At 53.6% G+C, this 22152-nt stretch overlaps 1 protein-coding gene across 1 annotated transcript in view; it reads right to left on the reverse strand.

Annotated features, from left to right (window-relative positions):
* Window positions 1–316: 316 nt before the first annotated feature.
* Window positions 317–22152, reverse strand: part of LOC122373786 — a 39787-nt gene continuing 17951 nt past the window's right edge. Inside the window, exons 12-13 of the mRNA XM_043352156.1 lie at window positions 5005–5110; window positions 317–3007 (exon numbers count right to left, since the gene is read on the reverse strand). Of these exons, the coding sequence (XP_043208091.1) occupies window positions 548–3007; window positions 5005–5110 (2566 nt within the window). The 3' untranslated portion in view covers window positions 317–547. The remainder of the gene's footprint in view (window positions 3008–5004; window positions 5111–22152) is intronic.

Here is a 22152-nt window from a genome sequence, read left to right on the forward strand (position 1 = left end):
CGACGAATGGAATTGAGGTGAGTGACATCTATTTCTATCGGGTCCTCGTTATATTTGTATTTATTACATTGGCTAAGGAAGAGGCTTACACAAAGTGACGAAATGAATCGAAAGTTTTCCTTATCCATATTTCAAAAACCAGAAATGTCTCGAAAGTGCTTATTGCCTAAACATTTAGGTATATGCAGAACAAATTACACAGAAGACCTTAACGGCCCGTGAACGGTTAGAGGAAATCAAAAAGTGCATTACTTTTGCTTTTCTCTGCCTATTCACGGCCGTGCCCGTATCATGCATATGTATGCCACGTTATACATTATTCGTGGCTAAGAAGAATTGTATTACCAAAGCAAACTGTTCCAGTAGCATGTCCTAATAAACAATTCATTAGTTGACCACATCTATTTCTCCGTTTATCCTTGCTTTGGCCATTGGCATCGCAGCTATAAATATTCGTCGACACTGAATCAAGCAGCCCTCTACACTCCATTCCTGCCGATTTAATATCACGTAATGTCATCTCTATGGTGTATTTCCGGCACCGTGTTCAGACCTCACACATCCTGTACAGCTCCTGAACTCCCTCCACGCCACTGAACCAGTTGGCCGTCCACCTCTGGCAGGCGGTGACAGCGGCGCGCAGCACCTGCTCCCAGCCGGTCTCACAGTCCCGGCTCTCCGCGTCCCAGGCGCGCTGACAGGCCTCCCTCGGCCGGTCTACGGCCTCAGTCAGCAGACGGGTGAGTGTCTTCAGTCCCGTCGGACTGAGATGGGCGGCGGCTGTGAGAGCCAACAGCGCCGCCCGGCACCGGTCCGCCACGAATGCAGCACTGCGCTCGAACTCCGCCTGTAGCTGGTCGCGCGCCGCCGCCCGGTCGGCGTCCAGCTGCCGCAGCCGAGTCAGGTGGGCCTCCTTCTGTTCCACAGCCCACTCGACCAGCGCGAACAGCCGACAGTGCTGGTTGGGGTGGCCGAGACCGGGCCGCAGCCGGCGCTCCAGGTCGGCAGCCGTGTCGGCCCACAGCCGCTCCTGCTCGGACAGAAGCTGTACGCGCCGCCGGGTCACAGCGGCCGTCTGACGACAGAACAACTCCGACTGATGTCGGAATAGCAGGCAAGGGATCCGAGCAGCCTGCCGTGCGAACTCGGCAAAGTCGTCGCAGAACTCGGCGAAACAGGCCAGCTGGTACTGGGCGCTCTCCGTGTAGTACGCCTGGAATCGCGCAAACAGCGTCTCCAGAAGCTCGTCGTAGGTGGCTGGCACGAGGTCGGGTCGTGTCACGGCGCGGCTGCCCTTCTGCAGGTAGAAGTTGCTGGCCGTCTCTCGCGTCTCCTGCAGCACGTTCAGTATCTTCCATTGCACCTTTTGGATGAAGTTGTTGGAGTCGGTCGGCCGTTCGACATTACCGAATAAGAACGTGATCACCTCTGCTTCCTCCATTTTGGAGAGCCCCTGAGCGGCCTTTTTCTTGTCGGAGCGCCGTTTCTCTGTTTTGTTCGAGGTAGCCGCTGTGGTGACCGTGGCTGTCTCGGCGCTGGCGGACACGTCGGCAGTGTAGCCAGACTCGGCCGTGGCTGCTGTGCCGGAGCCAGTCGGGCTGGCCGGAGGAGAGTCGGTTCCGTCCGCCGGGCCGCCGGCCGACTCCGAGCCGCCGCTCGCCCCGCGGCTGGCGCTGGACCGGGTCGACCCCGCCCGGCGTCCCGACACCCCGCGGACCTTTTTAGTGGCGCCCCGGCGGCCCTTCCTGCTCTGCAGCGCCTGCCGAGCGATGGTCTCGTCCATACGCACGGTGGCGCCGCCGTCGGCAGGCGCCTGAACTACCGCCGCCGCCGAGCCGCCAGCAGGTGGAAGCTCTGTGCCAGACTGAGCCGCCGCCGGCTCCCCGTCCGGCCCTTCCGCTCCCGCCTCAGAGTTCGCGCCCGACTGAGGGCTCTCCTCTGAACTATCCCCGCGGAAATCCACCGTACCATCGAGCTGAGCGTAATAGAGGTACCGGTGGCGCGCGCAGATCTGCTCAAAGAGTTCCTCTACACGGCCGAGCGCGGAGGTGCCCTCCATGATACACCCGGAGACCTCCACAGAGTGCTCTTGCCACTGAACGGCCGCAGTCGGCTGGAAATATACACTCAGCTGGCTTTCCCTGCGCATGTTTACCTCCCATTTCTTCTCGTATTCGTCCAGCCTGTCAGCCAGGTTCCGGATCAGCTGTTTGGTCCCCTGTGTCTCCTCCTGGTTCAGGTGCATCTCTGACTTGATCAGTGTGTTGATGGACACGTAGTAGCGCTGCATGGTCTCCGAGAACTGCACGTCGCCAATCTGCGCTCGGATGCTGCCCTCGGCCTTTTTGATAGCTTCATCTAGCGCCGCGCAGAAAAGCTCCATCCTATGTTCCAGCGTCTTGCACTGAATCTTCCCAGTCTGATCAATGGTCATCAGCAGTTTCTTCAGCGTCGCCTTGTACTTGACGATCTCCTCATTGCTGAAGTTGCCCACCTGGGGTTGTGTGGCACCCGCCTCGTCCCCCTCTGCAATATCCTCCTCCTTGCTCCTCCGTCTGCTGACTCGTCTGCTGACCGCCAGCTTACTGGAGCGTGTGGAACTAGCTCGCCGCTGGGCCGCCGGCGCACCAGACGCCTTTCTCGCCTCCTGTCTGAGGACAGCGACCCGCACGCTGTCAGTGCGGCCGGCGCCGGCCATTGACGGCTGCCGGGACGGCGGGGGCACCTCGGGCGGCGGCTGCGGCACCAGCTGGTGCAGGAAGGCGCGAGTACTGGCCGTCAGATCGGCACTGAACGTCTCCACGCGCTGCCGGAATGAGGCAGACCGCTCCACCAGACTGTCAACAAAGCGCGCCTCGCGCTCTCCGATCTGCGTCAGCATCATCTGCAGGACGTAGCTGCGAGAGGCAGAGCGGGAACGCAGCTCGTGGGCGGCCAGCCAGGCACGCTCCTCGTCCAGCCGCGCACGGATCGCCTCCATTTCACCCGACTGCTGCGACTGGATCCACTGCGAACGGGACACGTGGATACATGGATGTACAAATACCCGGGGCGGGTTGGAAGATGTGGTAGACAGGCGTATGGAATATGGATCCACGGACAAAAAAAGGACATACCGACATGCGGTGGAAAAACCACACCCGGGAACATCGACACACCAATACACGATTGCGTAATACATATAAGTAGAATCAGACATACGGACAAACAGATACACAGATGTACTTGCTTACGGACATCGATACCTATATGAAGGAATCATGGAACCCGCATAAATGTACACCCGCATTTATGTACATACAGTCTGTCTAAAAAGTACTGCGCAAGATAACGGTGAATCCATCAAGCCTGACCGAGCAAGGGCCTGCTAAATTTAAGTCACCGAAGCAATTGACATCCTCGTCCATTCCCCAGGTCAATTGGTTCGGTGACTTTTAAATTATAGCAGGCCCTGCCTCGGTCAGGCTTGATGGATCCACCGTTCCTTTGCACGATTCTTTTAAGACAGACTGTACATCGTACACGGAGAAAAAGAAACCACGGATATACATAGGGAGAGAAACCGCTACAAAAATATGCAACACACGGAAAGATCGCCCACATCGCTATACCAATACATTTGCTGATGTATGCGCGATTGTAAAGTGATGGAGCCATACGTGAGGAAATTATTGCGAGTGTGAAACCCCGTAATCAGAACCATGCAATTGACACGTTCGTAATTGTAGGATGGTTCATAGCCGATAAGTACTACATGAGATGAATTCATTATTCAATGTAATGGAGAAATGGCGGAAGTCATTTAGAAGACTTTTTTCTGACGTCAGAAATTACAGGCTAGAAGCAATGAAGTCAAATGCAGTTGTCTCTCATTTGGCCGCCACTCCCAGCCATGTAATCACAAGTGGCACCGAATCCTGTTGGACCAGGGCCACTGGCAAACATAAATACTCCGTGAATGACCCCCTTGACTGCCCCGCCCGTGCATATTAAACACATGTTCAGCCGTGCGTGCCCATGCATGCCAACGGTCCGCTGTGGGCGGGGCGGTGTCTCGCTCTGGCCCGGTATGCCAGGTGGCCGGGCAGTGGGCACTGGGCAGTCGCATCTCTGTCCCCCAAGGCCACGAGCTGGACCGGGCGGGGCGGGTGGGACCCGGGGGAGGGAGGGGCCCGGGGGCTGCCCACCAGCAGCAGGGGCCGTGTCCCGTGTTCCAGATGGTATCGGTTCTACCTCCGCCGCTCCCTACCCCGCGGCAGAGTTGCAGAACATCCCCGCGACTGCAGCTACCCCCTGCTCTGCTCTAGTTGCACTCAATCAATGAGCTGGGGGCGCGAGAGAGGGAGTGATATTTATCACAGCGCCGCCCAGACTCCACCCAGAGAACCAGGCTGGACCGGACCACGCCAGACGGGACCAGACGGGACCATGTGAGGCATGGATGAGACCAGACAGAACCGGACCAAGTGTAAATACCGGACGACTGTGCGGGACACTTGTGAGAATTGAATAGGAGTTGAACAGCAGGAGTGGTCCGGAATTGCCAGAGAGGCATAAGTCCAAGCCCCTGTGCAGCACACCTCGTGATCAACGTCCGAGCACAATGAACAGCGCGCCCGGCTTAGCACCGTGTACCCACCCTGAGTACGTAGTACACGAACCGGCAGTGGCTAGGGCAGCTGCATCTCCGTATGAACCCACCTTTAGTTCGTCGTGCACGGACCGGCAGTGGCTGTCGACCCTCTGCTGGTGCAGCTGTATCCCATATGAACCCACCTTTAGTTCGTCGTGCACGGACCGGCAGTGGCTGTCGACCCTCTGCTGGTGCAGCTGGATCTCCGTATGAACCCACCTTTAGCTCGTCGTGCACGGACCGGCAGTGGCTGTCGGCCCTCTACTGGTGCAGCTGGATCTCCGTATGAACCCACCTTTAGTTCGTCGTGCACGGACCGGCAGTGACTGTCGACCCTCTGCTGGTGCAGCTGAATCTTCGTATGAACCCACCTTTAGTTCGTCGTGCACGGACCGGCAGTGACTGTCGACCCTCTGCTGGTGCAGCTGGATCTCTGACGAGCGGCGGTCGTGAATGGTAGTCTCTATCTCGGCCGTTCTGTCGACCAGACAGAGATCACGTACAGGCTCAGACACGTCACGCCAATTGTGCTTATCTTTTTTCGTTTCACGGAAATATGCCTCAGTTTATCTCGTAATTCATTCGTCATTCATAGCCCACACCAAAAGCCATAGGAGTCGCCAGAGATTTTCGGTTGGGGGGGCAAAATCAACTTTCGTGTTAAATCTTGGCTTTCTCCAGTCGTTACTCATTCATTTTACATATCATTCGACGCGTAATGGTGCGAGGAATACGATGGTGACAAGGTTTCCCTTCTAGTTATGACATGCCATTTTTTACAGAAATTTCAAAATTTTGAAATTTTTGGACAAAAACACGACCGGTAGAATCACAATGGCTGCGATTGCCGACGCACTCTAGAGAGCCCCCGTTCAGACGCTCGTCGCTCATGATCATCACCCAGAAAAAAGGTTAAAAACGCTCAGTAAGCGAATCGCCTTGCTGAAACCTTCATTCACGCATGCATGCAGTCGCAGAGGTTCTGCATGAAATGGGCTCATCCTAGCTCACTCAAGGGCTCATCCCAGCCGCCGATAGCTAAGTTGGGCTTTCGGCGGAGATTGAATGTCGGAACTCACGGAAGTGTGGATCGGAAGTACCTAATTCATCTTTGCTTCAGTGAGAGGAGGTATGTGTGAACAAAAAGTTTTTCGTTTTTCGTGTGTAGGAAAGCGCTGCAAACGCGAAGAAAAGATAACGGAACCAAAATTTCGCACGGCATAGCGGCAAGGGATCCCTTAGCGACAGGCTTGGGACTTCCAGGCCATTTTAGGCCACTCAGGGTCAGTGTGGGCTCTCAGAAGCCTGCTTAGGATCCTGAAGATCGGCGTTGGTCACCCCAAATATAGTAGTTACGTGTATGTGGTGCTTTTTCCGAGCCCAAGGTGGGGCCCTCAGAAGCCAGTGTGGGCGGCGGGCGCTAAGAGACCAGGCCCAGGGTGAGCCGTGAGCCCTCAGATAGCAGTGTGAACCCTGGAGGTCTGTGTCGAATCCCTAAGGACCCTACATAAGGACATAAGAAACATGTGCTGGGACCCTCAGAGGTACACGTGAGTTGTGCAAAATCTGTCGCCTCAAAAGCTCGACTGAGCTATCAGAGGTCTAGGGTTCTCAGAAATTTTTGAAAGTATTCTCAAAGATGCGTGTGACCCTTCAGAGGTCTACGCATGTGTAAGGTCCTCAAAGATCCCTGTATGGGCCCTCAGAGAATATGGACACCAGTGGGACTCTCAGAGGCCGGTTTGGGCCCTCTGAAGGCTTCTTAGAGCTCAGTGGAGCTCCTTCGGAGCCTGTGTGAAAAGCAAGCTCATGAGCCCTGTGGCACTTGAACGGTACTTGAGTCTGTCGCAGACATTTGACGAGTTAAGAAGGCCCGAAAATTTAGTGTCACACTTTGAACGGAAATTTTGTGTCAGCACTTCAAAACTTATGAAAATCGGCTATTAAATGTAATAAAGAACCAACTAGGAACATGGAATTGTAGCGGGGTTTCGCGGCGTTGCGGGGCTAACCGGGCAGTGTCTTCTCAGCAGGTGGGCTGGCTCGAGTGGGGGTGTTAAAATCGGCCTAGTCGGTGCGCATCTACTCGTAAAAGCCCTTCTCGGTTCAGCCCCTCGCGAACTCGTCCCGACTCTGTCTTTACATTCTCCGGGGCGATCAATCATCGGAAACACATAGGCCAGGGTTAAGGAATGGGAGGAGGGATAATATTAACCTATTACCTTGATCACACTGAAATACGAACCCAACTCTACTAAACAAAGGTCCCACTCTCAAACAATAGCACCCGTCCTAGCTGAGGGTTATCTCCCACCGGATATACATGCCAATCATACGTTCATTTGCCCGTCCCCTCTCATTTCTGTCATACGCCCAGCCATACCTTATAAATTATCAGAGTTAACCATCTCTGATCCCTCCCCCTTGCCTAACTTCCCCCGGTGGTGCTAAGGCGTGCGCAAGTCGTAATTAAGTCGTTGACCTTAGATTTTATTAACCGTTATCCCTTCATAACCACAATGCTCCGTACATCAAACGAACGCTTCATAATGCTCACGCTACACAATTAGAGATACGACCCACCACAGATTTCGGCACTCGACCCTCGCGTTACGTGACTTATTGCGGTCCATCCTATCACCATGTCGAACTATCTACACAAAAAACATAAATGTCCTTCGGCCAGCGGTTCCGAGACTACGGCTCGCAGGACACTGTGTAGTCCGGTTTCCGCGGGGGGACTTATTTGAAATTTGAGACCGGGGCTGGGTAACTAAGGTCCGTCCGGGCTGCCTGCATCGTCTCCGTATAGCCGCGGTTTTCGGGCCAGCCCCCGGCGACCGAAAGGGATTAGTCGTTCGTCGGCTTTACACGAATCCATGACTACCAGTTGTGCCAAATTGCCTATAAGAAAACGAAAACTAAGCGTACCACGGCCCGCGGTGGGCTTATCTAAACTTTGAAACCGGGCTGGGTAACTAGGTCCGTCCGGGCTGCCTGCATCGTCTCCGTATAGCCACGGCTTTTGAAACAGCACCGGCGACCGAACGGGTTAGCCTCCGTTGGCTTCACACAATCCACGACTACCAGCGTTATAGGTGCCCGAAGCCCTATCTATCCGTTGCTGGTAGTTAAGCTGTCGTCACAGACCTATCCGAAATGACCGCTGCACGGCCGGAGTAAATCGACTAACAGCGGGGTGGCCAGTACCGACTTACCGCGATCACCCGACTCGCATGCTTTGGTATTTAATGTTCACCCCCGTCCTGCAGCATCACACGTTTCTTCGCGGGACATTACTTAACCGGCGGCATACGTCTCCTCGCTGGGACGCCTGGGGTCCTAACCATCTCCGAAACTACCTACGTCGCTTATCGAATGTCATCCTGCGCTGATCACTCAATGGACCGATAGCGGACCTAACCTATCTTTTAAAACCGGGCGGGGTCACTAGGTCCCTCCGGGCTGCCTGCATCGTCTCCGTATAGCCACGGCTTTATGGGGCCCGCGCCGGCAACCGAACGGATTAGCCTTCGTCGGCTATGCACTCATCCTCAATAATCGATCCTCAACTCGCTCTCATCCCTTCCCTTCACTTCGCGACTTATTGCACGTATCCAGGGCTTACCCAAGCGAGGCCTACTATTTAAGTGGGGTCTATCCGAGCCGAGCTTCATTCAGGAAATCCGATTCCTTTACGTGTACAGTCTTCTTCCATTTCACTCGCTTCTCATCTCCCTCCTAACCCGTAGCCGCGTCGGTGGACTTCCCACGCACAGGGGCGTGACGTGCATTATCTGTCCCCTTGGAGTCCCTTATTCATCTTAGGTGCGGGTTGACTTTAGTGGGGAGGATTTACTGAGACTCTAGCTCGAACTAACAACTCGTCTTTCTCGTTCTCGTCCTCCACCGTCACCTTTTTTTTCAAAGTTAAGCCACCGACCAGTGCGGACCAGGCTGAGCGGAAATCCCTTAGTTGAGGCCGTTCTGGGTTGGAAAATGGGAACGTATGACCCGGCCAGTGCTGACCAGACGAGGATAAGCAGCTCCTGTGCGGACACTGTTAGGCAGGAGGATGAACAGCTCCTGTGCGGGCGCTGCGTTGGTCTTAGGACAGGAGGATAAGCAGCACCTGTGCGGGCGCTGTTAGGCAGGAGAATGAACAGCTCCTGTGCGGGCGCTGTTAGGCAGGAGGATGAACAGCTCCTGTGCGGGCGCTGTTAGGCAGGAGATTGAACAGCTCCTGTGCGGGCGCTGTTAGGCAGGAGGATGAACAGCTCCTGTGCGGGCGCCGTTAGGCAGGAGAATGAACAGCTCCTGTGCGGGCGCTGTTAGGCTGGAGAATGAACAGCTCCTGTGCGGGCGCTGTCAGGCAGGAGAATGAACAGCTCCTGTGCGGGCGCTGTTAGGCAGGAGAATGGACAGCTCCTGTGCGGGCGCTGTTAGGCAGGAGGATGAACAGCTCCTGTGCGGGCGCTGTTAGGCAGGAGGATGAACAGCTCCTGTGCGGGCGCTGTTAGGCAGGAGGATGAACAGCTCCTGTGCGGGCGCTGTTAGGCAGGAGAATGAACAGCTCCTGTGCGGGCGCTGTTAGGCAGGAGAATGAACAGCTCCTGTGCGGGCGCTGTTAGGCAAGAGGATGAACAGCTCCTGTGCGGGCGCTGTTGGGCAGGAGAATGAACAGCTCCTGTGCGGGCGCTGTTAGGCAGGAGGATGAACAGCTCCTGTGCGGGCGCTGCGTTGGTCTTAGGACAGGAGGATAAGCAGCACCTGTGCGGGCGCTGTTAGGCAGGAGAATGAACAGCTCCTGTGCGGGCGCTGTTAGGCAGGAGAATAACCGGCCAGCACTGAACAGACGACAATAAGGGGTGGAATCGGTTCGGATGTTTGAGGCCAGCCTGGCCACTCCCGTGGTCTCCGAAACGTGTATAGTTCTGGTCGTCCCGTACGCTGTACTACCAAACCACTGAGCCAATCACTGACGGCCGCGCCGGCCGGCTCCACCCACCTTGAGATGGATCGGGCCCAACGGGCTCGATAAACTACCTGGGCCCTATCGGATTTGGATGTCCCTTGAGAACCAGGCAGACGAGAAGAAGAACTGTTCTGTTACCAAATACTATGGCGAATTGGATACCTCGAAACCACTTCCTCTCCCGCAACGACTTCCTCTCCGGCTGTGTAGATGGCATATGGTCTGTGACATTTTACTCTCCGGTCCTTTCCTTTCACCACTCCTTACACTCGTATTACAATATGTACAAGTCCCATTTATTGACATCTTCCTGACACAATGCTTTAAAATCCTGTACATGTCAAACTTGGAAAAGAACGTTCCGTGACCAATGACCAGGCCGTCCGGCAAGTGAGCCTCACACGCTGCGCGGTGCGGTACAAAGTCGCCTAGCCCCTTTCCGACTCACCATGGTACATAATCCCCTCCGTCCGTCTTGATCACCACGGAGCACCAGACGAGGGTTCACTCCACGTCGGCACGCGTCTCGCACCACGCCCATAGTTAAATAATTGGCCGAAATCGGATTGTTAAATCAGGCTACCTAGACTGAAAGTTCTCAAAATAAATTGAATTACCTAAACTGAATGGCGCCTTAATCACCCCGGGGCGCCGGACGAGGGTCCACTCCACGTCGGCACGCGTCTCGCACCACGCCCATAGTTAACTAGTTGTCCGAAATCGGATTGTTAAATTAAGCTACCTAGACTGAAGGTTCTCAAATAAACTGAACTACCTAAACTGAATGGCCTAAATTATTGCGCAACGACACCAAAAAAAAGGAAACATAATGTGGCTCACATAGCAGTAAAAAAAAGGGGGGGGGGTGATTATTTGAAGGATTTAGGGACTAGGTGCGTGCCCGTGATCACCATGACCTTACTTGAGATGGAGTCGCTGACATGATGGCCGTGTCCGTCCAGCGCCCCGCCAGGCGGCCGGAGCCGCCGCCGGCGCCGTGATGCCAGCCGCTGGTGTCTCGTGGGCTGTCCACGATGTCAAATGTGAGCCGAGAGCGAAGAGCGGCGTCGAATGCGTCGTCCGAGGGAGTGCCAGAGAGCCCGTTCCAGTTCCGTTTCATCAACTTATACTTCTGATGACGTCATACTTCAGAGGGCCGGGCAGCATCACCTTGTCCAATCTCCGTCCTCCATTCTCAGAAGCTGCACTCGGCTCCGCCCTCGAAAGTTCGTGATTTGCTGACAAAGTTCGGTTCCCCTCCGGCCATGGCAGTCGCACCCTTTCACGCAGCGACCGGGTGGAATTCGCCGCCGGCGCTCACGGCGCCTGAGGCGCCAGGTGGCGGGCCTGGCCCTCTGCTCCCCTTGTTTTGAAGTCAGGTCCGGCCAGATGTCCTATATTTTGTCGTTGGCGACCGAGTTCCATTTCATCCTGTTTTCGTACAACCCGGGTCGGTCTCCGCTCCCCTTTCTTGTTTTGGTTCAAATCAGGGCCGGTCTGCACTCCCCTCTCCTTGTTCTCTGGCGGGGTGCCGAGCGTGGGACAGAGTCTTGTTTTCCAAAGGCTAAACTGATTAATGGCTCGAGGCTGGCAGAATGGCGCGTTTCGGTATGCTATTTGTTGGCTTCAGATCCGGGTTCTCATGAAGTGGGGTGGTCATCTATAGAGGACCCCTGTTTGTCAGAGCCTACTGCGCCGTCTGTGTGGACGCCAGCTGGGACGGAGAGAGGGTATCACAGCCGATTTAGCCGGCTGACCGTGTCTGTGCGGCGCTCGCAGATGGCCGTGTTTCAGCTTGTGGCACAGCTTGCAGTTCAGCATGAAAGATGAAAAAAAATGTAACGCATCTGCGTTACATTTTCAGACCTCTTTTTATAGTCGCGCCCCGCGACTAAACGTTTGAGAGCCCGTTTCTGCCGTGCTATTTGGTGCCGTTTCGTCGTGTTTCTTGGTGACTTCTGTGACGAGAGCGGGTGGCCGTCTTCTAAAGGATTGGTAGCTATTTCAACAGGAGTGTTCGGTTGGGGAGGATGGCATAATACGAGCTTGGATGATTGGGACATAAGGAGTGCGGGTTTTTGTGTCATTGCACAGTATTTCAGGCCATCCTTACATTTCCAGAATTAAAAACATTCACGTACTATCCCGTAATACACCACCAACTACACATCAAATTATTTGCGCGCAAAACAATGGAAATTGAATGAAACCATTGAAATAATTAACACATGACAATACAAAAAAAAAATAACATTGGTACATTTGGTCACTATAATTCAGATCAAATTAGCGATAACATACCGGTGCAGATTGTGGTATGCCAAAGAAGTGAGCACGGCACCTGATGGTGGCTCCATGAGCCACGACAGCTCCGGTCCGGGATGGCCGCGATGACGGACTGGCGGTCGTCCGCGATTTGGTCTCGAACCGGCCGGCTGCTGCTGTAGTCGTGTCCCAGTTCCGGATTTCCCCAGTCTCGTAGTTGTAGTCGTAGTCCTCGCCGACCATCGATGTCGTACGCAGCTGCCCTGGTGAGCTGTCAGGGCTGGCTATGATCGGCCCAGAACTCGTCGTCTGTGGCTGAGCCTGGTTGAACGTGGCTTCCAAGCTGTTTCTGCTGGTCTGGTGGCCGCAGAGGCTGCGCTCTGGTGTAGACTGCCGATGATGGTTTGGCTGTCACATCTGGCGGCAGGTGTGGTTCCACTGCAGCCTGCTCCATGATTACTTGGCTGTGACGTTGAGAACATCGCTCCGGCCTGCTGCAGATCACATGATCGGTCTCGAAGTTTGGGAAATGGGAGCCACCTGCAATTGATGAACGGCGGGTCACCGCCTGCCAGTGCGGCGGGCGGTCCAGAAATCGGCCCGCAGACTGGCCCGGTCCATTACAGCTGTCCATTTTGGTTGAAACAGGCAGCATTGAGGTGTCCCTGAATGGTCGTGTCTAATGATGCTTCATGGTTGTAGTTGTCGTCACCATTACTCCGGTTGCCGTCTGATTTTGTCGTCACAGACGTGCGATGCAACTGCTAACAACATTGTAGTTTTGGTTCTATTCGTGTCTCCTTCTCCTTCTTCCGGTCTTCTGTTGTTATTTATTTCCGGCGTTGCCTTCATTTTGAGTTCCATTGGGCACTGGCTGTCAGGCAGTCGCTGTTGATGACTACCTTTTTTTCTGTTCTTCTGTCGGCGTCTCTTCTTCTCTGTGCTGCACGTTTGCTCTTCCAAAGGGCTTCGTGATGTTACAGTTCTTCAATCATTTGCATTTTACTCTTCTCAGCTGTCGTTTCCTTTCTGTGATTGCATGTATCCATTGCCATTTAGTATCAACGTCGTTTCCATCGGTATACTACTTCAATGTCTTCTTTCTCGCCGTCGCCCGTCACTCGGCTGTGTGTTGTCCTTCTTGTTCTTATCGCAATTCAGCTTTCCATACTGCTTCTAAAACGTGCCTCAATCATTTACAATCTGCGCTGTCACCTTCATTTCAGTATGCTGCGTCCTATTGGTGACTTTTGCCTTCTTCAATCCTGATTTTCATTTCAGCACATTCAATTTCTTCATAGCGTCGTGCTCAGTCGTATTTTTAGTACGTTCATTGGGTTCGGCAACATACATGACTGCCTGTTCTGTAACGGGGGTTTCCGTCACGGAGAACGGCTCGTGGACGGTTGCCGGTCTCCTGTCAGTTCTCTCCAGAGGCGGGTAAGTCCACGGGTCACACATAGGTCACTGCACCTTTTTGGTATAGGATGGGTACAATCTCTTAAAAATTGGGTTAAAATGGCATCCTCGGTGTGATTACTCTAACTTTGGATCACGGGATTTCACTCAAGGTTAGGGTTCGCTAGATGTGAGCCACATAATTTTAGTTAGCGATACCTGTAGCCGAAAAAACTATACTAAGCCCGCTCGCCCGTCACTTAAAATTGATTCTCGAGTTACCCTTATCACTTCATGATATATACACCCTCCAGCAATCCACGCTTTCTGATTTCAATCAAATCAATTTAACCCGAGTAACGCTGCACTGAGTGACCAGCTCCCACTGCATCTAGCTCAGACATAATAAGTTTTCTCACTCACGCTCGCATTTCCTCTGAAATTTTAGCATTGGGTTCGGCAATGCACGTCCGTCCACCGACTTCATGATTCCTTTGATTGATCCTACCCCACGTTGGGTGCGCCAAATCTGTAGCGGGGTTTCACGGCGTTGCGGGGCTAACCGGGCAGTGGCATTCGTGAGTGGGATGAGCTCCGTCGGCGCGCTCCATAGAAGCCCGTCTCTATATCCGGCCCCTCGCGAACCCGTTCCGACTCTGACTCTATCTTTCCGGGGCGATCAATCATCGGAAACACATAGGCCAGGGTTAAGGAATGGGAGGAGGGATAATATTAACCTATTACCTTGATCACACTGAAATACGAACCCAACTCTACTAAACAAAGGTCCCACTCTCAAACAATAGCACCCGTCCTAGCTGAGGGTTATCTCCCACCGGATATACATGCCAATCATACGTTCATTTGCCCGTCCCCTCTCATTTCTGTCATACGCCCAGCCATACCTTATAAATTATCAGAGTTAACCATCTCTGATCCCTCCCCCTTGCCTAACTTCCCCCGGTGGTGCTAAGGCGTGCGCAAGTCGTAATTAAGTCGTTGACCTTAGATTTTATTAACCGTTATCCCTTCATAACCACAATGCTCCGTACATCAAACGAACGCTTCATAATGCTCACGCTACACAATTAGAGATACGACCCACCACAGATTTCGGCACTCGACCCTCGCGTTACGTGACTTATTGCGGTCCATCCTATCACCATGTCGAACTATCTACACAAAAAACATAAATGTCCTTCGGCCAGCGGTTCCGAGACTACGGCTCGCAGGACACTGTGTAGTCCGGTTTCCGCGGGGGGACTTATTTGAAATTTGAGACCGGGGCTGGGTAACTAAGGTCCGTCCGGGCTGCCTGCATCGTCTCCGTATAGCCGCGGTTTTCGGGCCAGCCCCCGGCGACCGAAAGGGATTAGTCGTTCGTCGGCTTTACACGAATCCATGACTACCAGTTGTGCCAAATTGCCTATAAGAAAACGAAAACTAAGCGTACCACGGCCCGCGGTGGGCTTATCTAAACTTTGAAACCGGGCTGGGTAACTAGGTCCGTCCGGGCTGCCTGCATCGTCTCCGTATAGCCACGGCTTTTGAAACAGCACCGGCGACCGAACGGGTTAGCCTCCGTTGGCTTCACACAATCCACGACTACCAGCTTTATAGGTGCCCGAAGCCCTATCTATCCGTTGCTGGTAGTTAAGCTGTCGTCACAGACCTATCCGAAATGACCGCTGCACGGCCGGAGTAAATCGACTAACAGCGGGGTAGCCAGTACCGACTTACCGCGATCACCCGACTCGCATGCTTTGGTATTTAATGTTCACCCCCGTCCTGCAGCATCACACGTTTCTTCGCGGGACATTACTTAACCGGCGGCATACGTCTCCTCGCTGGGACGCCTGGGGTCCTAACCATCTCCGAAACTACCTACGTCGCTTATCGAATGTCATCCTGCGCTGATCACTCAATGGACCGATAGCGGACCTAACCTATCTTTTAAAACCGGGCGGGGTCACTAGGTCCCTCCGGGCTGCCTGCATCGTCTCCGTATAGCCACGGCTTTATGGGGCCCGCGCCGGCAACCGAACGGATTAGCCTTCGTCGGCTATGCACTCATCCTCAATAATCGATCCTCAACTCGCTCTCATCCCTTCCCTTCACTTCGCGACTTATTGCACGTATCCAGGGCTTACCCAAGCGAGGCCTACTATTTAAGTGGGGTCTATCCGAGCTGAGCTTCATTCAGGAAATCCGATTCCTTTACGTGTACAGTCTTCTTCCATTTCACTCGCTTCTCATCTCCCTCCTAACCCGTAGCCGCGTCGGTGGACTTCCCACGCACAGGGGCGTGACGTGCATTATCTGTCCCCTTGGAGTCCCTTATTCATCTTAGGTGCGGGTTGACTTTAGTGGGGAGGATTTACTGAGACTCTAGCTCGAACTAACAACTCGTCTTTCTCGTTCTCGTCCTCCACCGTCACCTTTTTTTCAAAGTTAAGCCACCGACCAGTGCGGACCAGGCTGAGCGGAAATCCCTTAGTTGAGGCCGTTCTGGGTTGGAAAATGGGAACGTATGACCCGGCCAGTGCTGACCAGACGAGGATAAGCAGCTCCTGTGCGGACACTGTTAGGCAGGAGGATGAACAGCTCCTGTGCGGGCGCTGCGTTGGTCTTAGGACAGGAGGATAAGCAGCACCTGTGCGGGCGCTGTTAGGCAGGAGAATGAACAGCTCCTGTGCGGGCGCTGTTAGGCAGGAGGATGAACAGCTCCTGTGCGGGCGCTGTTAGGCAGGAGATTGAACAGCTCCTGTGCGGGCGCTGTTAGGCAGGAGGATGAACAGCTCCTGTGCGGGCGCCGTTAGGCAGGAGAATGAACAGCTCCTGTGCGGGCGCTGTTAGGCTGGAGAATGAACAGCTCCTGTGCGGGCGCTGTCAGGCAGGAGAATGAACAGCTCCTGTGCGGGCGCTGTTAGGCAGGAGAATGGACAGCTCCTGTGCGGGCGCTGTTAGGCAGGAGGATGAACAGCTCCTGTGCGGGCGCTGTTAGGCAGGAGGATGAACAGCTCCTGTGCGGGCGCTGTTAGGCAGGAGGATGAACAGCTCCTGTGCGGGCGCTGTTAGGCAGGAGAATGAACAGCTCCTGTGCGGGCGCTGTTAGGCAGGAGAATGAACAGCTCCTGTGCGGGCGCTGTTAGGCAAGAGGATGAACAGCTCCTGTGCGGGCGCTGTTGGGCAGGAGAATGAACAGCTCCTGTGCGGGCGCTGTTAGGCAGGAGGATGAACAGCTCCTGTGCGGGCGCTGCGTTGGTCTTAGGACAGGAGGATAAGCAGCACCTGTGCGGGCGCTGTTAGGCAGGAGAATGAACAGCTCCTGTGCGGGCGCTGTTAGGCAGGAGAATAACCGGCCAGCACTGAACAGACGACAATAAGGGGTGGAATCGGTTCGGATGTTTGAGGCCAGCCTGGCCACTCCCGTGGTCTCCGAAACGTGTATAGTTCTGGTCGTCCCGTACGCTGTACTACCAAACCACTGAGCCAATCACTGACGGCCGCGCCGGCCGGCTCCACCCACCTTGAGATGGATCGGGCCCAACGGGCTCGATAAACTACCTGGGCCCTATCGGATTTGGATGTCCCTTGAGAACCAGGCAGACGAGAAGAAGAACTGTTCTGTTACCAAATACTATGGCGAATTGGATACCTCGAAACCACTTCCTCTCCCGCAACGACTTCCTCTCCGGCTGTGTAGATGGCATATGGTCTGTGACATTTTACTCTCCGGTCCTTTCCTTTCACCACTCCTTACACTCGTATTACAATATGTACAAGTCCCATTTATTGACATCTTCCTGACACAATGCTTTAAAATCCTGTACATGTCAAACTTGGAAAAGAACGTTCCGTGACCAATGACCAGGCCGTCCGGCAAGTGAGCCTCACACGCTGCGCGGTGCGGTACAAAGTCGCCTAGCCCCTTTCCGACTCACCATGGTACATAATCCCCTCCGTCCGTCTTGATCACCACGGAGCACCAGACGAGGGTTCACTCCACGTCGGCACGCGTCTCGCACCACGCCCATAGTTAAATAATTGGCCGAAATCGGATTGTTAAATCAGGCTACCTAGACTGAAAGTTCTCAAAATAAATTGAATTACCTAAACTGAATGGCGCCTTAATCACCCCGGGGCGCCGGACGAGGGTCCACTCCACGTCGGCACGCGTCTCGCACCACGCCCATAGTTAACTAGTTGTCCGAAATCGGATTGTTAAATTAAGCTACCTAGACTGAAGGTTCTCAAATAAACTGAACTACCTAAACTGAATGGCCTAAATTATTGCGCAACGACACCAAAAAAAAGGAAACATAATGTGGCTCACATAGCAGTAAAAAAAAGGGGGGGGTGATTATTTGAAGGATTTAGGGACTAGGTGCGTGCCCGTGATCACCATGACCTTACTTGAGATGGAGTCGCTGACATGATGGCCGTGTCCGTCCAGCGCCCCGCCAGGCGGCCGGAGCCGCCGCCGGCGCCGTGATGCCAGCCGCTGGTGTCTCGTGGGCTGTCCACGATGTCAAATGTGAGCCGAGAGCGAAGAGCGGCGTCGAATGCGTCGTCCGAGGGAGTGCCAGAGAGCCCGTTCCAGTTCCGTTTCATCAACTTATACTTCTGATGACGTCATACTTCAGAGGGCCGGGCAGCATCACCTTGTCCAATCTCCGTCCTCCATTCTCAGAAGCTGCACTCGGCTCCGCCCTCGAAAGTTCGTGATTTGCTGACAAAGTTCGGTTCCCCTCCGGCCATGGCAGTCGCACCCTTTCACGCAGCGACCGGGTGGAATTCGCCGCCGGCGCTCACGGCGCCTGAGGCGCCAGGTGGCGGGCCTGGCCCTCTGCTCCCCTTGTTTTGAAGTCAGGTCCGGCCAGATGTCCTATATTTTGTCGTTGGCGACCGAGTTCCATTTCATCCTGTTTTCGTACAACCCGGGTCGGTCTCCGCTCCCCTTTCTTGTTTTGGTTCAAATCAGGGCCGGTCTGCACTCCCCTCTCCTTGTTCTCTGGCGGGGTGCCGAGCGTGGGACAGAGTCTTGTTTTCCAAAGGCTAAACTGATTAATGGCTCGAGGCTGGCAGAATGGCGCGTTTCGGTATGCTATTTGTTGGCTTCAGATCCGGGTTCTCATGAAGTGGGGTGGTCATCTATAGAGGACCCCTGTTTGTCAGAGCCTACTGCGCCGTCTGTGTGGACGCCAGCTGGGACGGAGAGAGGGTATCACAGCCGATTTAGCCGGCTGACCGTGTCTGTGCGGCGCTCGCAGATGGCCGTGTTTCAGCTTGTGGCACAGCTTGCAGTTCAGCATGAAAGATGAAAAAAAATGTAACGCATCTGCGTTACATTTTCAGACCTCTTTTTATAGTCGCGCCCCGCGACTAAACGTTTGAGAGCCCGTTTCTGCCGTGCTATTTGGTGCCGTTTCGTCGTGTTTCTTGGTGACTTCTGTGACGAGAGCGGGTGGCCGTCTTCTAAAGGATTGGTAGCTATTTCAACAGGAGTGTTCGGTTGGGGAGGATGGCATAATACGAGCTTGGATGATTGGGACATAAGGAGTGCGGGTTTTTGTGTCATTGCACAGTATTTCAGGCCATCCTTACATTTCCAGAATTAAAAACATTCACGTACTATCCCGTAATACACCACCAACTACACATCAAATTATTTGCGCGCAAAACAATGGAAATTGAATGAAACCATTGAAATAATTAACACATGACAATACAAAAAAAAAATAACATTGGTACATTTGGTCACTATAATTCAGATCAAATTAGCGATAACATACCGGTGCAGATTGTGGTATGCCAAAGAAGTGAGCACGGCACCTGATGGTGGCTCCATGAGCCACGACAGCTCCGGTCCGGGATGGCCGCGATGACGGACTGGCGGTCGTCCGCGATTTGGTCTCGAACCGGCCGGCTGCTGCTGTAGTCGTGTCCCAGTTCCGGATTTCCCCAGTCTCGTAGTTGTAGTCGTAGTCCTCGCCGACCATCGATGTCGTACGCAGCTGCCCTGGTGAGCTGTCAGGGCTGGCTATGATCGGCCCAGAACTCGTCGTCTGTGGCTGAGCCTGGTTGAACGTGGCTTCCAAGCTGTTTCTGCTGGTCTGGTGGCCGCAGAGGCTGCGCTCTGGTGTAGACTGCCGATGATGGTTTGGCTGTCACATCTGGCGGCAGGTGTGGTTCCACTGCAGCCTGCTCCATGATTACTTGGCTGTGACGTTGAGAACATCGCTCCGGCCTGCTGCAGATCACATGATCGGTCTCGAAGTTTGGGAAATGGGAGCCACCTGCAATTGATGAACGGCGGGTCACCGCCTGCCAGTGCGGCGGGCGGTCCAGAAATCGGCCCGCAGACTGGCCCGGTCCATTACAGCTGTCCATTTTGGTTGAAACAGGCAGCATTGAGGTGTCCCTGAATGGTCGTGTCTAATGATGCTTCATGGTTGTAGTTGTCGTCACCATTACTCCGGTTGCCGTCTGATTTTGTCGTCACAGACGTGCGATGCAACTGCTAACAACATTGTAGTTTTGGTTCTATTCGTGTCTCCTTCTCCTTCTTCCGGTCTTCTGTTGTTATTTATTTCCGGCGTTGCCTTCATTTTGAGTTCCATTGGGCACTGGCTGTCAGGCAGTCGCTGTTGATGACTACCTTTTTTTCTGTTCTTCTGTCGGCGTCTCTTCTTCTCTGTGCTGCACGTTTGCTCTTCCAAAGGGCTTCGTGATGTTACAGTTCTTCAATCATTTGCATTTTACTCTTCTCAGCTGTCGTTTCCTTTCTGTGATTGCATGTATCCATTGCCATTTAGTATCAACGTCGTTTCCATCGGTATACTACTTCAATGTCTTCTTTCTCGCCGTCGCCCGTCACTCGGCTGTGTGTTGTCCTTCTTGTTCTTATCGCAATTCAGCTTTCCATACTGCTTCTAAAACGTGCCTCAATCATTTACAATCTGCGCTGTCACCTTCATTTCAGTATGCTGCGTCCTATTGGTGACTTTTGCCTTCTTCAATCCTGATTTTCATTTCAGCACATTCAATTTCTTCATAGCGTCGTGCTCAGTCGTATTTTTAGTACGTTCATTGGGTTCGGCAACATACATGACTGCCTGTTCTGTAACGGGGGTTTCCGTCACGGAGAACGGCTCGTGGACGGTTGCCGGTCTCCTGTCAGTTCTCTCCAGAGGCGGGTAAGTCCACGGGTCACACATAGGTCACTGCACCTTTTTGGTATAGGATGGGTACAATCTCTTAAAAATTGGGTTAAAATGGCATCCTCGGTGTGATTACTCTAACTTTGGATCACGGGATTTCACTCAAGGTTAGGGTTCGCTAGATGTGAGCCACATAATTTTAGTTAGCGATACCTGTAGCCGAAAAAACTATACTAAGCCCGCTCGCCCGTCACTTAAAATTGATTCTCGAGTTACCCTTATCACTTCATGATATATACACCCTCCAGCAATCCACGCTTTCTGATTTCAATCAAATCAATTTAACCCGAGTAACGCTGCACTGAGTGACCAGCTCCCACTGCATCTAGCTCAGACATAATAAGTTTTCTCACTCACGCTCGCATTTCCTCTGAAATTTTAGCATTGGGTTCGGCAATGCACGTCCGTCCACCGACTTCATGATTCCTTTGATTGATCCTACCCCACGTTGGGTGCGCCAAATCTGTAGCGGGGTTTCACGGCGTTGCGGGGCTAACCGGGCAGTGGCATTCGTGAGTGGGATGAGCTCCGTCGGCGCGCTCCATAGAAGCCCGTCTCTATATCCGGCCCCTCGCGAACCCGTTCCGACTCTGACTCTATCTTTCCGGGGCGATCAATCATCGGAAACACATAGGCCAGGGTTAAGGAATGGGAGGAGGGATAATATTAACCTATTACCTTGATCACACTGAAATACGAACCCAACTCTACTAAACAAAGGTCCCACTCTCAAACAATAGCACCCGTCCTAGCTGAGGGTTATCTCCCACCGGATATACATGCCAATCATACGTTCATTTGCCCGTCCCCTCTCATTTCTGTCATACGCCCAGCCATACCTTATAAATTATCAGAGTTAACCATCTCTGATCCCTCCCCCTTGCCTAACTTCCCCCGGTGGTGCTAAGGCGTGCGCAAGTCGTAATTAAGTCGTTGACCTTAGATTTTATTAACCGTTATCCCTTCATAACCACAATGCTCCGTACATCAAACGAACGCTTCATAATGCTCACGCTACACAATTAGAGATACGACCCACCACAGATTTCGGCACTCGACCCTCGCGTTACGTGACTTATTGCGGTCCATCCTATCACCATGTCGAACTATCTACACAAAAAACATAAATGTCCTTCGGCCAGCGGTTCCGAGACTACGGCTCGCAGGACACTGTGTAGTCCGGTTTCCGCGGGGGGACTTATTTGAAATTTGAGACCGGGGCTGGGTAACTAAGGTCCGTCCGGGCTGCCTGCATCGTCTCCGTATAGCCGCGGTTTTCGGGCCAGCCCCCGGCGACCGAAAGGGATTAGTCGTTCGTCGGCTTTACACGAATCCATGACTACCAGTTGTGCCAAATTGCCTATAAGAAAACGAAAACTAAGCGTACCACGGCCCGCGGTGGGCTTATCTAAACTTTGAAACCGGGCTGGGTAACTAGGTCCGTCCGGGCTGCCTGCATCGTCTCCGTATAGCCACGGCTTTTGAAACAGCACCGGCGACCGAACGGGTTAGCCTCCGTTGGCTTCACACAATCCACGACTACCAGCGTTATAGGTGCCCGAAGCCCTATCTATCCGTTGCTGGTAGTTAAGCTGTCGTCACAGACCTATCCGAAATGACCGCTGCACGGCCGGAGTAAATCGACTAACAGCGGGGTG

The sequence above is a fragment of the Amphibalanus amphitrite genome, unplaced genomic scaffold (assembly GCF_019059575.1).
Source record: "Amphibalanus amphitrite isolate SeventyFive unplaced genomic scaffold, NRLGWU_Aamphi_draft 001551F_arrow, whole genome shotgun sequence".
Classification (NCBI taxonomy): Eukaryota; Metazoa; Arthropoda; class Thecostraca; order Balanomorpha; family Balanidae; genus Amphibalanus; species Amphibalanus amphitrite.